The 15430-nt window shown below is 48.3% G+C and overlaps 1 protein-coding gene across 1 annotated transcript in view; it reads right to left on the bottom strand.

Annotated features, from left to right (window-relative positions):
- The window catches only part of LOC143366589 (RNA-binding protein MEX3B-like), a 58990-nt gene extending 44608 nt beyond the window's left edge, over positions 1–14382 (bottom strand). Inside the window, exon 1 of the mRNA XM_076807726.1 lies at positions 12884–14382. Coding sequence (XP_076663841.1) covers positions 12884–13184 — 301 coding nt within the window. The 5' untranslated portion in view covers positions 13185–14382. The remainder of the gene's footprint in view (positions 1–12883) is intronic.
- Positions 14383–15430: the final 1048 nt, after the last annotated feature.

Genomic DNA, 15430 nt, shown 5'->3' with positions numbered 1-15430 from the left:
TACATGCCAGCGAGCAAGTGTGCTTCACTTCTTTTCATTGACCATAACAGGTGGAAAACAAGCGCTTTAGACTCGGCTGATTGCATAACAGAAAATGAGCAGAAAAGAGATGTTTCAATGAACTCCAAGGAGAATCAATGAAATGTATAGTATCTGTTCACGTAACATTTCATTGATTTCCTCGTATTGTCAATATTGCTACTGATAAGACTTTTAATTACGAGCATTGTACACCATGATGTAGGCATTTCATAATACACCCCCTTGCGTGTAAAAATAATACACATACACTCTACACTATACTTCGCAGTAGCCAAACTAAACCTTGCCTATTTATATTTCATATCGATTACACTTGAATTACCCCAATCCCTCCCAAACAGTGTTACTAATAAGCAGCAACCAACACAGATACTTCTGATCCCTAGATTCCAAATGACCCGCCACATGATTATGGTTATACCTAGTCAGGCGGCCGAAAAGAGGCGAATATTTGTGAATTTTTTTTGAAGAAGCGGAAACGTATATTTTTACAGAACGTTTTGCACTTAAAAGAGCAACATTTCAAAAACATTTGGTAATTTTTTCGTAGAAAAATATTTACGTTTATAATAAAGTAACAACCCACATTCAAGAAGCATTTTTAAAATGTTGGTTTTACGGTGAGCACTGCCATTCGGAACCAGATTATCTTAAATCAAAAAACAAAAAAGATTTCGTTAGTATATTAACGTATCCTCATGTTGACGGAGAGAATTTTCCGAAATATTAATTTCAAACAAAATGACGGCTATTTAAAGTTGAAATACTGATTTTTCGTGTGATTTTTGCACGAAAAATCAGTATTTCAACTTTAAATAGCCGTCATTTTGTTTGAAATTAATATTTCGGAAAATTCTCTCCGTCAACATGAGGATACATTAATATACTAACGAAATCTTTTTTGTTTTTTCATTTTAAATAAGCTGGTTCCGAATGGCACTGCTCACCGCAAAACCAAATTTTTAAAAAAGCTTCTGGGATGTCAGTTGTTACTTTATTATAAACGTAAATATTTTTCTACGAAAAAATTACCAAATGTTCTTTAAACGTTGCTGTTTTAAGCGCAAAACATTCTGCAAGAATATATGCTTCCGCTTTTTAAAAAAAAATTCACAAACATTCGCCTCTTATCGGTCGCCTGACTAGGTATAACCCCTTAACACGGCGCAATAACTATGACACAAATTACTTAATTGAACGATTATGCGGGCTCTGACGGCCCCTCCCGTATTCCTACCATACCAGAGGATACTTAGAAGAACCCATGAATCAGAGGTACAAAATGGAGCCTCACGGACACAGGAAGCCAGGTAGGTAGGAGATCCCTAGGACTGCTCGGTCGAATTCCTTCGACCCGAGACGTTCCCAGGTCAAATTCCGCGGCGTCGATGAGAGAGAACGAATCGCTCGGCCGGCCAGTAACGACGGCGACGACGACGACGACGCTTTCCTCGTCCGGACGGAAGTGCCACGTCGGGCGCATTGTTGCGAGCCGAGTGCACGGGACGCGGATTGGCCAAATGGAGCGAGAGAGACTGTGCGCCGGCGGTGTTCGTGCGTATGCTCACGCCTCGCACCGCCGTGCATGCACGTACGTGCATACAGGCGGCGAGTGTAGGTGGGCTCGGTTGCGAACCACTTCCTCCCGGGACGTGTGCGGTCTTCGAATAATCGGATACTCGTGCGTGCTGCGTCGGGGAAAGGATGTGCACCGTTGTAAAGAGCGGAGTGGAAAAAAAAAACGAGTAACAGCGCTGGACAGAGAGACAAAAAAAAAGGACAAGTCTTGTTCGATGCTCGAATAACACTTCTTTGTACTCTTTACATGAAGCGCCGGGCGGTCCCGTCGCCGCTTTTACGCATGAAATAATACGCGCGAGGAAACTCGATAATACGAGCGCCGTGGGCCCCACGAGGACCATCGGACACAGGATAGGGGTGGCACGAAGAAGCTTTCGTTAACGGAGCGAGCGCTGAAAATCGTGGAAATGCACCGATCGTCCTATCAGCGTGGAGGTCCTTGGAGTCTAGATCCGTCGAACTTATATTCAGACCGGAGCGATGACGTTGGGGGCATTGAGGATCACGCTCGCAGTATTTCGCCCGCGCGAAACGGAGGGCAAGAGCCTGCGACGATGCGTCCACCGGTCGCTAACCCGCGCGAATTAACCGATAAACGCCACTGGAAAATACGATGCCGCGGTATCTTTGGCTATCTACGGGGCGGGTTTCAAAAACCATTCGGTAACACGGTGCACAGGGAGCCCGTGGCGTTCTATCGTCGTGGAATTTCGCCAAAGCTCGGCCACGCGGAGAGGAGAGAGTCGATATATACGGCGTTACAACGCGGCCGACCCGGGGCCCGCTACCATGCGTCTCGGGATAAAGGAGACGGGACAAAGGTCTGACAAAGGAGAAAAGGAGGTGGGGGCGGTGGAGGAGAAAAAGGAAGGCCACGTCGGAGCGTAGGAAAGAAGAAAAGCGACAAGCACGAGGTTAGGTGAACCTTCGTCGACCGCACGTGTGCACGTCGTTCCCTGGACATTCGATATCCCCCCTTCACGGCGGATCCTCGAGTATTGGCCCCGACCTGCTGGTGCGCGCAACAAACAAAGACATTTTCCACTTCCGATCAGGCCCAGCGAGCCACTCCGACCGCCCTGCCCCGGCGAAATTCTATCTTATCCTGTCTGCGAGGATCGACGGGGATTCGGTGGCGCGCGGGAGCATGACGAATCGGTGGATCCATCAATTTGCGGGTAGCCTCCAAGGGAACCTAAGTTTACGTAGATTGCTGAGATTTGAACATGTCGTAGTCTTTAGTGATATTTCAACGTACCTCGAAGGATTCTTCGAAATTTTGAAAAATGTCGATTTTACAGCTGTTTCAAGTTAAGTACTAACTTTTTTTCAAAACATTATAGCTATGGAAGTAGTAAACGGATGGAGATGAGCTTTGCGGTGCTTATAGAGAAGATATTGAAGGTTTAAGAAAAAATTATTTCAGTTTAAAAAAAAATTGAACCATTTTTGTGCAATTATTTTAAACAAATGCAGGTTTTTAACATCGAGCGCGATTTTAAAAATCTGAAAAAGGAGAATATAGTTCTATCCTTTCCTTTGATGGACACATTTCTAAAAATATGGACATTTTAAAATTGGCCCTGTAAAAATTTCAGCAATCTACGAAAACTTACTCCGAAATCTGTCCGAGTTCGCATGGAATGTCCCATAAGCGAAACTCTGCTCCAAAATTTATCCCAAAGCCAGAGTATCATCATGCTCCGAGGCGCAGACGTATCGACTACCTGTCGCGAGCTAGTGGCCGCGAAGCCCCAAGGGAGATACGATGACACGTCGATGCCCATTGAAGTTCCCAAGACGCGGCTAAACGCGTAGTCGCCTGACCTACGGTGAGGTTTAACGCACCTATTAGCGGATGTCATTTGAATGGGAATGTAATAAAAGTCGCGTGCGGCATAATTTAATCCAAGGCCGCGCTCGCATCGCCGCGCTCGCAGTTGCAGAAGAACGCGATTACGAGCGACCGACCCCGCACACGTATGTAACGCACAATCTCGCGCCGATGCAATTATACATGCAGGCCGGCGGCTTTTTCATCGAGGAATAATGTTTCGCGGCCTCCCGATTCAGAAAGAAATCGACCAGCACGCAAAACCGTGCGGTATGCATAATTACGCCCGACGAGATTCGCCGGCCTCTGCTCGGGCCGCCTCGCCTCCGTTCACCTCCTCTCCTCTCCCAGCTGCGCAGCCTCCACTTATCAACTTTCGCGACCGTATTATTCGCGACCCCACCGCGCGTTGCCACGCAATTGAATCATACTAGCTGGGGATCGATAACCAATCAATTTCGGGATTAGCTGGAGGAAATTGCGCGCTCGGTGGTCGCCAAAGGAGCCAAAGGACACGGCGCAGAAAGAGAAACAGGCCTCCGTGGAGGATCGAAGGGCGGTTCGAAGAGGCGAGCGACCTCTGGCCGAGGGTAGTCGCTGCACATGGCAGACAGAATAAATAAAAAACGAGAAAAACCGCTCATTTCAGCCAACGCGCTGTAAACATCTGCTAGGCGGGGGCACGTTGGCCCGTCAGTGGTTCTCAGCCGACGGAGACTTCGCGGGTTCATCGCCGACAGATGACGGAACCTCCCTATTCCGATCTCTCGGAAGCACTCTTTCGTACGACGCGCACCGACTACTTTGGGTCGCCTGCGCCTTTCCTGTCTCTTCTTCTCCCGCGAGGGTTAAGTGTCGATCGAGTTTCGAGCATGAGAACGGAAAGGCCCGGTGTGGGTCGACAGCTGCCACGGAGGCCAACAAAGGCAACAACCACCGTCCTCTTGTCATGGCTCGCCGCTATTCCTCGCTTCTTTCCAACGAATTTCTCCCCGGCGAGATACTCTGACGTTTTTTTCGTTGCTGAAGATCGAATGGTGGCTGATAAGGGGAGGGGCCGCGACCTTTGCAAGCGTTAGAATCGGCCTCGCTCGTGCACCGGGCGATTCTCGGATCAATTCCATCCGAAATACGCTCGTCCAGGTCGTAACCCTTGTGAAACCAACACCTTTCCTCGGTCAAGCTCGTGGCTTCGTCGGGCGGAGAAAGCGCGGGAAGCGTTTCGAAATTGTCAGCCGCAAATTGAACACCGAGGAGGAGCGAGAGAGCGGTTCCACGGCCTCGTGAGCAAAAGAACCGGCAGATGAATACCGTGGACGGAATTGGAGTGCGTGACAAAGTATGCCGTCGACGCTGAAAGAAGGAAATTCGATGACGACGGGTGCATTGAGAGAGCCAGCTTTCTCCCTCTTTTCGCTTGAAATTCCTTTCGTAGCGGAAGCTCTTAATTTTGTGGCCGACTCTCTGCGGGCGAGAGAAAAGGGCCAGGAGTTTCGAAAATAATGACGACCGAGAGACCCGGGGCTCGTCCCGAGACCTCATATCCGTTCGCCACAGCTCGAAACGATTTTTTACGTAATTGCTTTTTTCCTTTTCCCCGACGTACTACTCTCCCGCCAGCGACCCACACCGCAATCGTAACGAAAAACCACAAAAGTGGACGCTACTGGGCCTCGAAACTCGCTTCGGTTCCTCGATGTTGCCCGAACGCCAGAACTGTACTCTCTTCGCCCTCCTTTATTCCAAAATACGTTCCACTGATAAAGCAACGGTCTGCGTACTCTTCCAAATAGCACGTCCCGTCTAACCATTTCATAATCTCCCTTCATAGGTAACGGTGCATCGAGGCGACACGAGCGAGCCTCACGTTCTAAGTTCGTGAAGAGCAAATAAAGATCTTATACACTGACGCTCCGGCACTCCCACTCCATCGGGAGCACGGGAGTTTGACCACACCGAGCGAGCAGGTCGTAAAATCCTCGGAAAAGATTCCACCTAGTCTCCTGCAGGCTTTTTACGGAGACGCGTGAACAGCGGCAGGGTCTGCGCGGGTCTATTAACACGCCTCCCACCCTTCCTGTCGACACGAATCGTCAGTTTTCGATGGAAAAAAGTAGCGTGTCTCGGAGCCGATGGCGGTGAGTAACGGGCGCGTGCTAGGAGAAAATCTCGTCCCCGAATTCCTGCGCGGTTTCCACGTGTCAGCGGGTAGTAAGCGGGCGCGCGCCGCGGCGGGACAGAAACGCGAGGGACGTGGCTAAACAGTGACGGTTTTCCTGTGGCTGGCGCAGGCACCCGTCGTTGTTGCTCCCGTTGGGAGATACGCGACACCGCAGCAGCTAACGACCTGGATAACCAGCCGTGATGTTTCCAAAGTAACGTCATCGTTCGCCGCGCGATGCGACACACGAGGCGACGAGTCTGGCGACGGAGTCGCTCATTACAGCTTCCGGTCCAGGCGAGCGAGCCAGAAAGAGAATACGGCGGAGGGACAAAGACGAGGAGAGACGCGGTGATCGAGAGGGCGCGGGGGATGGAAGGAGAATCAGCAGCGCGAGAGAACGAGACGGCGATAGAGCTCGCGAGGGCGAGTAAGACGGGGATAGAAGGGAGAGAGAAAGACGGGGAATCGAGCGAAAATGCTCAACAAATAGCCACATCCTCATAATGGAACGGCGTATCAAACTCATTAGACGTGGTTATTGAATCGACACGATTACGGTCCGCAGAAGGATCCGATCTTCCCGCTAAAACTGACTAATCGACTGGAGCAGAACTCACGGACACGCAGGATCCAGGACAACGTCGCCGCGCAAATTGGCAGCGAGCGAGGCTCTCCCACGAATTCCCTACCCACCCGCGACCCATGCGACGCGTTACGCGCGGTTAGAGAGATTTTAGGCACGCCGGCGAGGGAACTCCTGTCGCGTTATAGCAATGATTCATGCCAGGTACGTTGAACTGGTTTCGAGGCGGATAAAAAGCACCGCGGTCCAGATCTACGAGACACAATGCAACGAGAGAGAGAACGGGGCCCCAGACGCCGTGCATGCAGATCGGTAGGTAACCCTGGGCCCCGCGCGCAACCGTCGCAATCGGCGAAGGGTGGAGTGTTTGGGAAAGCAGGAAGCGGGCGTTTTATGTAAGAACGGAAAATCGTAATTCACCGGGCGTCGAGCGGCTGTCTTGACTGGGGAAACGATTGAAAATGCCAGCGGGGAATACGGACGTCTCGTTTGTATATCTAGCAATGCTTGGCTGGTGGTCGCGATTGGAGAATATCGGGAGCAACGAGGAGCGTATACATCCGATTGTGCAAGCAACCCAGATCTTGTGCAATTGCGGGATGAAAGTCGTTAGCAGCAAATTTGTGTGGAATAAAGGTATCAAAAATGAGCGAAACTAAGTAGCTCGAGAATCGCGGCGACGATTCGGAACGAATAGAGATCGATTTATTGGGAAAAGTTGGGTGAATCCGCGCTTTGTGTAGCACGCAGAAGCATGGTCGATCACACGACACAGTGGCTCTCAATCAGCGACGCCGAGCGACAGAGGATGCGAGAAAGCCAGAGCGGAACGGAAGGGACGATAAGCACGTACGGAAATCCGTGGCGGGTACTGAATTTAAAACACGAACAGTCTTGACACCGTTCTAAGTGTCCGAGTGGTCTAATGTTATTGGACGGTCAATATTAGCGCGACTCACGTGATATGACCGCACCAGCACATACGGCTTCCTTTTACCGCGCCGTCGTTTTCTCTTCTATCGAGTATAGCTGATTTTATTAGCCTTAGACGGGCGGGTAATGATTCCAAACGCGACGGAGGCAGTTAATGGGAATACTTTATTCTACAGATAGGGTAAGTGTGGCCTTATTTCGACCCCTACTCAATAGTCAGCCTTTTCGGAAATAAATTGCTTAGAATTAAGAAATTAGGAATAAAATCTTATATGTTTAAACGAAACAATGATCAGTGTACTCTCTCCTTCGAATGTGGGGAGTTTCATGCCTTTAGCGGTAAAAATATGAACTGCAGAAAGCTTTAAGTATTGTGTTGGCGATTCGATGGTTGGCGACTGGTGAGTCAATTTGAATTAATTTAGTACTATAGGCGACGCTTGGAAATAATGTATACCAACACTAATACGAAGTTTTTTATGTTGAAATTTTGAATACGCGATTAATAACATTCGAATGAACTTTTCGAGGAATTATAATTGCATTTAAACTTAGGTTAGTAAGTATTTTTTTAAGTGGCCGACTATTGACGATCAAAATAGAAAGAAAACCAATAGTCAGCCGCCACGGCTGGCTACAGGATATTGTTAAGAAATCGCCAATTTGAACCGTATTTGCCTAACAAATAAAGCTCACTTTCCGGTACCATCCGTTTTTATTATTTTCCGCCAAAATTAATGTAAAACCAGTCGTCTGAAGCACAAAACGTACACAAAACGGCTGACGACTAGACGATTGGTGTAGTAGTCGGCCGGTATAATTCAAATAATTAGAATTTTCAGAAAAAAGAAATTGATAAATTTTGAGTATACACATCATGAATTTTGAACCACTTAACATTCTGACGATTAACAATAACCATACTATAGAGTGGCAGATACATATATAACCTGATAGAAGAACCTGGTTGACTACTGGCATATAAAAGGCTGGAGTTAGGATTTTACTGGCTGACTATTGGTAAAAAGGACATTTCTGGGTATTTTAGATATTGTAGATATTTTAAATAAAAATTGTTCTACTATTAAAAAAATCATCTACACATTTGAAAAATAGATACTTTATAGAATTTAACTATCAATAACGCATTTAAAAAATACTATATTAATAATAACAACGCGTAATATGAATTTCCGCTTTCCCTTAAATGACCAACTATTGGCACAGTAAGATAAGGTCGAAACCACATATTCCGCTAGTTAAGTTAATAAATAACCAGTAGCTGCTCCAGAGGATGTTTGAAATGTTCAAGTACAAAGAACATGGAACACCCAATCTCTTTGTAACTCTACATATACGAGGGCCTGTTTATTTTTATGTGAAATAGAAAATGTTTGGAAAAGATAAGGTGGTTGAAACGTACACTACACAGCGTTGTATAACAACGCAGCCAAGCGTTCCGGGAATGCTTTTGCGACATAGAAGCGACACCGTTGCCAGGTGCGTTAGACGGATATAATAAAACGTTATCAATCAGATATCGGGAGCCACGCAACGACGTTCCTCTCGCGCGCCGTGGTAAATGAAATCGGTGCAGTGAACTATTTACGTGAGGCACTGTATGCCCGACTTGGCGTTTCTTAACGTCCCAGATCGTCGATCGGTGGCTACAAAATGATCAAATAGTGTAATTATTACGAGTGATAAAAAGCATAATGAAACGCGCACGTCTTAACGACTTCTAAATCGGCGCCTAACGTGCCCAGAGGGGCTTGGCGAGCGACCAATTTCTAGTTTGCAAAATTGTATCGGGCTGCTTAAATTGCGCGCGCGTTCACACGTGACGGCAGATGCGCCCACAGCGAGGCGTAGATGATCGATCGACGGCACGTGCTATCGATAGACCTCCCTTCCGCGTGTATTTACACGCGTTCCATATTCCATCGACCTTTCGCTTTAGTACACCAAGCAGCGGCATATACAAAAATAAAAAGAATGTTCCTACAACAATTTATCAGCCTCCGCCATATTCAGCCGAAAGGGACGTAACGACGAAATAACTCCGAACAAAAACTGCGTTGCGAAAAGGTAAACGTCCCAGTTAGCGACCCTGTAAGATGTACGCGCACGTTCTAACACATTTACATATTAAAAGTATTTATCGCAGTTACTCATTAATAGCCTATTATATGGCTGGTTCTTTTCTAGTATGAAAAAGGCCCCTTTTTCATGATGAAATTGTTCGAATATAATTATTAATAATAAATATATTACATGGTGCACGTGTTCCTATTTTTACCTTCAATTCCCTCTTCGTCCCAAAGAGTGACCTATCACGGACCGTGTCTCATCAATCTAATATCCCAATTAATGATTGCATCGGAAAAGGATGTTTATAAAATAATTAGTACAAAACAAAATAATTTGCAACAGTTTTAATGCTATGACCAGATTTGATAGCTGCCAAAGCATTTTCCAATTGTTGTTGCGAATAGTTTCTACGTCGTTTATATACTTTAGGCTTTACTAAGTAGCCACCCTTACTTAATCAGGTTATGGTGCAAACTGACAAACACGTAAGATGGAAACATGACGTGGCATCTCGTGTCAATAATAGGAATTCTTACATTTTACGAGTACCGATTATTGACCCGCATAATTATTATGAATTTAATAAAAAATGCGATGCAATATTTTTAAATAGTAAATTTACAATTATTTTTCAACTTACGCGAATATATTTTTCTTACATTAATATACTCATGCAAGAAATACTTAATACCTAAAATTTGGCCGTTCTTAAGTTCGATAACAACAAACTACTTTCTCGCGGCTTTGTAGCTGACACGCGTGAAACCATTTATTAATTACTTAATTATATGTTATGATATACATTAGCGAAGCCATCAGCAAGATACTTTGAATATTCACGAATCGAATTCAATAATTTTAACACCCGTTTCGAACCGAAAAAAATTCATACTTAAAAATAAAGGATAAAATGTCAATATTTGTGACTGGGTCGCTAATTGGGACATCCACCTTACTGCCAACGCGCGTGAACCCGACGCAGTTGATTAACGAATACAATTAAAGGATATCCTCAGTGGCCAAAGAGTCATTCTCAAGATTAGCCGATAACGGCGTAAATCTCACGGGTTCGCGCGCGAAAGGGGGCTACGGGCTCGGTATTGATCGCCAGCGATCAGACTTACGGGACTATTTATCGCGAGCGCGATCTCTGACAGACGTTAAGATGTAAATGGCAAGCCACGCGGCGCCGCGGCGCGACCGTTCGGCTTTTCTCAATTTCGAAACCCGTGGCGGCATCAGCGAAATCGCGGTCCGTTCTAAACTCTGGATCGCTCAATAAAAGCGGGCCCGTCTCGTTATTCGATGGAAAGATGTATCTTTTCACGTTGCACGGCACTGCGAAAGGGGACAAGCCGCGTTCGTTAGACGTCGCGTTATCTCGCGGGCTCAATGGAACGAGCGGATCACAAACGAAAACTGTCGTTTCCACCCGGCGGAGCGTTTTCGGACGGTCGAGTTAGTTGCCGAGCGCATATCGGCTGCGGTAGAAAAAGGTCGGAAGTGGCGACACAAGAGCCAACGTCACGTAGCGTGTCTCTGGCGCTAGCTTCCGTTCCTAACCTGCCCGTGCTTCGACATTTGGAAGGAAGAAGGATGCTCGTAAAGCTCCCGCCCCGGCGTTCTGTTTGAAATTCCCCAAGTTTAACGGCCGTCGAGGTTCCGTGCCCTCTGGTAGACGGTCAGGCTGACAGCCACCGTAAACACGCCGCTTAATCGCTACGCTGCCAGATAATAACAATTACCGTTCCACGTTCGGTAAGCCGTCCGCAGAGGTGATATCGACGAAATTACTTTGAAACGGCCGATTCAACCGCGACTTATCCGCGGCGTTGCAGTATCGATAAAATGTTTGCCCCCTTGCTTTCGCAATTCCGCGGAGCGTGTCTGCTCAGTCGTGACGGACGCCACGCGAGCGAACCTTGGGGGACGATGGGATCGCGGGCCGCTACGCCCTCGAAGTTCGTCGCGCAGCTATTCCTGACACCTTTCTCGGAAAGTGTCGCGCGGAAAAAAAGCGCGCCAGGGCGGTCGACGCGGCCGAAGGAACGGCGAAAGAGCGCGACACTGTCGTTTCGAGGAACGATCGTCGGTGGGCCAGCGAAGGTTCGGAAAAAATCCATCGCTCCCGAACGCCCGGAGCGACAAGATGTTGTTATTTATGGGACAAGAACGGTGCGTGTCGTCGGGAGGCACGATGTCGAAACATAAACAGGCTCCACTCTCGTCGCCCGGTCTTTTTCAACCGGCACCGAGAAACTAAGATAGACGATAGCCTCATCGCGAAGGTAGCCGGGACGAGCGGCCACGACCTACGACAGGGTTCACTGTACGCGACGATTCGTCGTCGGCCAGCCACCCGACGAATTCGCTTTTCGACACGTTAGATTGGTTTAATTGCAGCATTACTTGATATGTACCGCGTTCCTCGTGCCCCGTGCCAATGAACCGCCGCTGGGCCTGCGTGTATGTGTGTACAAGACAGATTCCGGTAACGAGGAACGCACGCTATAGAATGCAGGGTGCCGCAGAGCTATGGTTACAAACTTCGTTGATAAAGCTCGGGGAAAGAGATGGATACGTCCTGATAAACATGGGTCTTCGAGTCGATCGTTTCTGAACTATTCGAATTTCTGTATAAAGTATCAGGAGTGTTTGATATTTCGAGGCTGCTGGGTAGCAATAACGCGAGGCCGACTCAAAAGTGTCCTGCTATTAGTATAGAGATATTCGTTTACATTTCTAGCGATATCTGCTATCGCTTATTTCTCGACTACTTCCCCCAGCTTTACTCGAGTAGCTTGAAACCCGACGAATATTTACTTCATACTCGAGCGTGCTAACGATAACCGATCGGTCGTATCGTGAATCGTCAGGAAGCGCCTAGTGCAAAGAGGGTTGAATATTAAGAAAAAAAACCGTTTGCGAATATACGTTTGCTATGGTGATTTTGTTTCTACGAGCGCCGTTAACCAGTGTACTTGCGTGGCTTCGATTCACGTAAAGCCATAACGGCTTATAAATTTTAATGGACGGCAGTGGCTTCCCGAGAAATGTATTTGAAATTCATACGTTTGTGTTTTCGATTACTGGGAAGGAGCTTTCGACATTCGCACGGTTTAAGAGCACAACGAATATCTTTGTTGACGAGCGCAATCGCCGTATGATTCGCGTCGTCTCCGAGCTAAGCCCCGCACAATCACGATTTATCGAATCCCGGACTTTGCGTTTACTTTTCGACTATAAAATGTATCGTCGTGTGATAAATCGTTATCGATCTTAAAGGATCGCGTTATATTTACTATTAGCTTAGCGCGCACGAGAATTCGTGCATTCTTAAAAAAGGAATAATTATATTCTTAAATTATATCCCTGCGCGACAATTCTCCGACAGAATTTTCCAAAATTGAAAGCAATAACTTCCACGGAAATTGGAGAGAGAAATTGTCCCGGGAAGTGTTACATTCCGAATCGAAATTAAATGAAAGATCGATGTTTCACGGGCATCGAGCCGATACTGTATTTAGAAATACGTTCCGCCATTAAGTGGCGAGGGGAAAGGAGAAAAGTGGCGGGCACGCGGCGTGGCGAGCCAAGCGGGCCGCCTGTGTATTCGCGAGGTGGCCAGGGAAGTGGAGGTTATGTTCACGCTTACCTTGTCGGCCGACGATCTCCGCCACGTGCTCGCTGCTAGGCACCGGCACGCACTCGGTCATGTTCTGGCTCTTCTTGGAACGCGCCTCCTCGAAAACGCCCGCTGGTGTCGTTTGCATTGGGTCCGGATCGTTGGCTGTCCCGGTGCCGGTCCCCGTGCCGGTTCCAGGGCATCCGGGCGTACCTTCCAGCCCGAGCATAGATAACTCTAATGCCAATTGCAGGGCCCGTTGATCCTCGAGGGAAGCGGCACCACCGCCGTTCGCTCCACGGTCCATTTCGCTGAACAAACTCGTCGGCATGCTTGCTCCTTTGGCTCTCGCGTGCGTCCGAATAGTCAGATTACGCGTGTATACTGGTAGGTAAATGCTTGCACAGAGCGTAAGATCACAGTCTCTTTGTATTCACCGATTTCCACTGTTGTCTCTTCTGTGTGCTGCCGGTAGTCCTTCAGCTTCAACGTCCTCACAAGCCCGTGTCTTTTCTCTGTTTGCTCGTGGTTGAATTCACGTAGGTATATTATTCTCCACGTGACGAAAGTCTCGCTCTCTCTCTCTCTCTCAAATTCGAAATAATCGGAAAACAATGTACCACACGCGCGCGCGTGCACACCACACACACTGTCGATTGCCCTCGGTAGGAGACGATCGGCTTGTGCACACCGTGCGCTCTGGTGCCACGGGTCGCGAGTAAATGCGTTTAGGAAAAACAACGATGCACCGTACAAAAATAAAATCGTCGACTGTGGTCGGTGATCGGTTGGGCCGCCGTTCTTCCTTTCTCGTCCCTCTCGGTGGTCTCTCTACGGTGGCGTTGCGTGAGCGTGTGCGTGTGCGGCTCGAGCGCACCGGCGCGAGTGTCGTTCGGAACACTGAAAACGTGTGGGCTTACGCTCGACGCGTAATATCTCGTGGTCGTCCGACGATCGCGCGCTCCTTCTCCCGTCCAGTCTAACCTCTATTTCTCTCACTCGCGCGCGCTTTCCTTCACCGCGTGCAAAGCCAGCGCGACGAAAATGGCCTTCTCGATGATATTTTCGCACTGGTCGGGGCGAGCCTCGTATCGAGGTTCGTGGTTTATCAAGGAGCTCGGTTCGGCAAACCGTCCAAGTCGTCGCTCGTGTTGTTTTCTTCTATTCTGGCGTGCCTCGCTCCGAGAAACCGATGTTATACGCGTAGTGTTGTTGTATAGAATTCGTTCGTTCGTCCTCTCCTCGGCGTGCCTCGTTCCGTCTCGTTCGCTCTCGTTCTCCCCGCTCGATGGGACGATGTAACGTAACGTAACCGTAACGGCGCGTGTATCACGTTTGTGGGAGCCTCGTCACCGGCCGACTGACTGAAGCGTCCGAGAGCGTCGTCGCGCGACTGAAGCACTGAAAACGGAGGCAAGGGGCGCCGCGCTCTCTCTTTCCTTCCTTCGTTCTCTCTCTCTCTCCGTATCTCCCTCAAGCGCGATCTTTCCTTTCGAAGGCAGGCGCGTGCAACTACCCTCTCGCTCGTGTTACCACTGCGACTGACTGCGACGTACTGCGACTGCGGGTGCTACAGCCGGCGCGCCGCCATGTGCCGGACGCCGGCTATGCGTCGACCCGATTGGCCGCTCTGGTCACGTGCCGCTGTACCACCCCTCCCCACCACTCACGGCCAAACCGGCGCAGAAAGTACGAGCGCACCTACCGGCCGAGAGCGACGCGCTTCGTTCGACTCCGGATACGGGCGCGTGCACTCTCGTCCCTGCCGGCTTTTGCAACCCCCTCCGTGCTTACCGCTCGTGCCCGGTGCCCGGTGCCCTCTTCTCTCGGGCCTTCGCGAACTTTCCCTATGGATCCAGCAGCTAGAAACGCCGCGCCACCGGCTACACCGCCGATTTTCCACGGCACGGTGATTCCGATGCCCGGGACTGCGAACTCCGGGAATCGTAGCTCCATCTCGTCGCGATAACGCGAGACGTCTGCTTTCCGGGGGATGCAGTTACATTCCGTCGGTGTTTCGGGCTCTGTTCATTTAATTACTCCGTGTCTGGCAGTTCTCGTCTTGGCTACGGTTTTGATTAACGATTACAACGCGCCTCCTTCGAAATCCTCCCTTAGAAAAATCGATTCCTATTTAATGAACAGGTGTAACGTACCGTAAACTGGGGGGACATTGGCATACGCCGGGATTACATTGTATTACGTCAGATTAGTAAAACTTAACCTGTCAATGCTATTTATATGTAATGATATTAATGCTATTAAGATGTAAAAAATAAAATGAAATAAACAAATTTAAGTGGCAATGTAGCTTACTGGCTTCAGATTAGTAACACTTAACTCGTTAATGCTAGCTATATGATGTGCCAATGTTACCCCGGTACACTAACGTTTTTAACATGTATTACAGAAGGAAAAGGACATAAATTTTATGCATTTTGACAGTTGTAGTATAATCACAAAATATGCAATGTTACGATAGGATACTTAAAGCAAATGTAAACATGTTAATTTTTAAATTATATAACAAAATCTTTCAAAAACCTGCCAATGTTCCCCCAGTTTACGGTAGGGGAG

The sequence above is a fragment of the Andrena cerasifolii genome, chromosome 3 (assembly GCF_050908995.1).
Source record: "Andrena cerasifolii isolate SP2316 chromosome 3, iyAndCera1_principal, whole genome shotgun sequence".
Lineage (NCBI taxonomy): Eukaryota > Metazoa > Arthropoda > Insecta > Hymenoptera > Andrenidae > Andrena > Andrena cerasifolii.
This window is presented reverse-complemented; position numbering and strand designations above follow the sequence as displayed.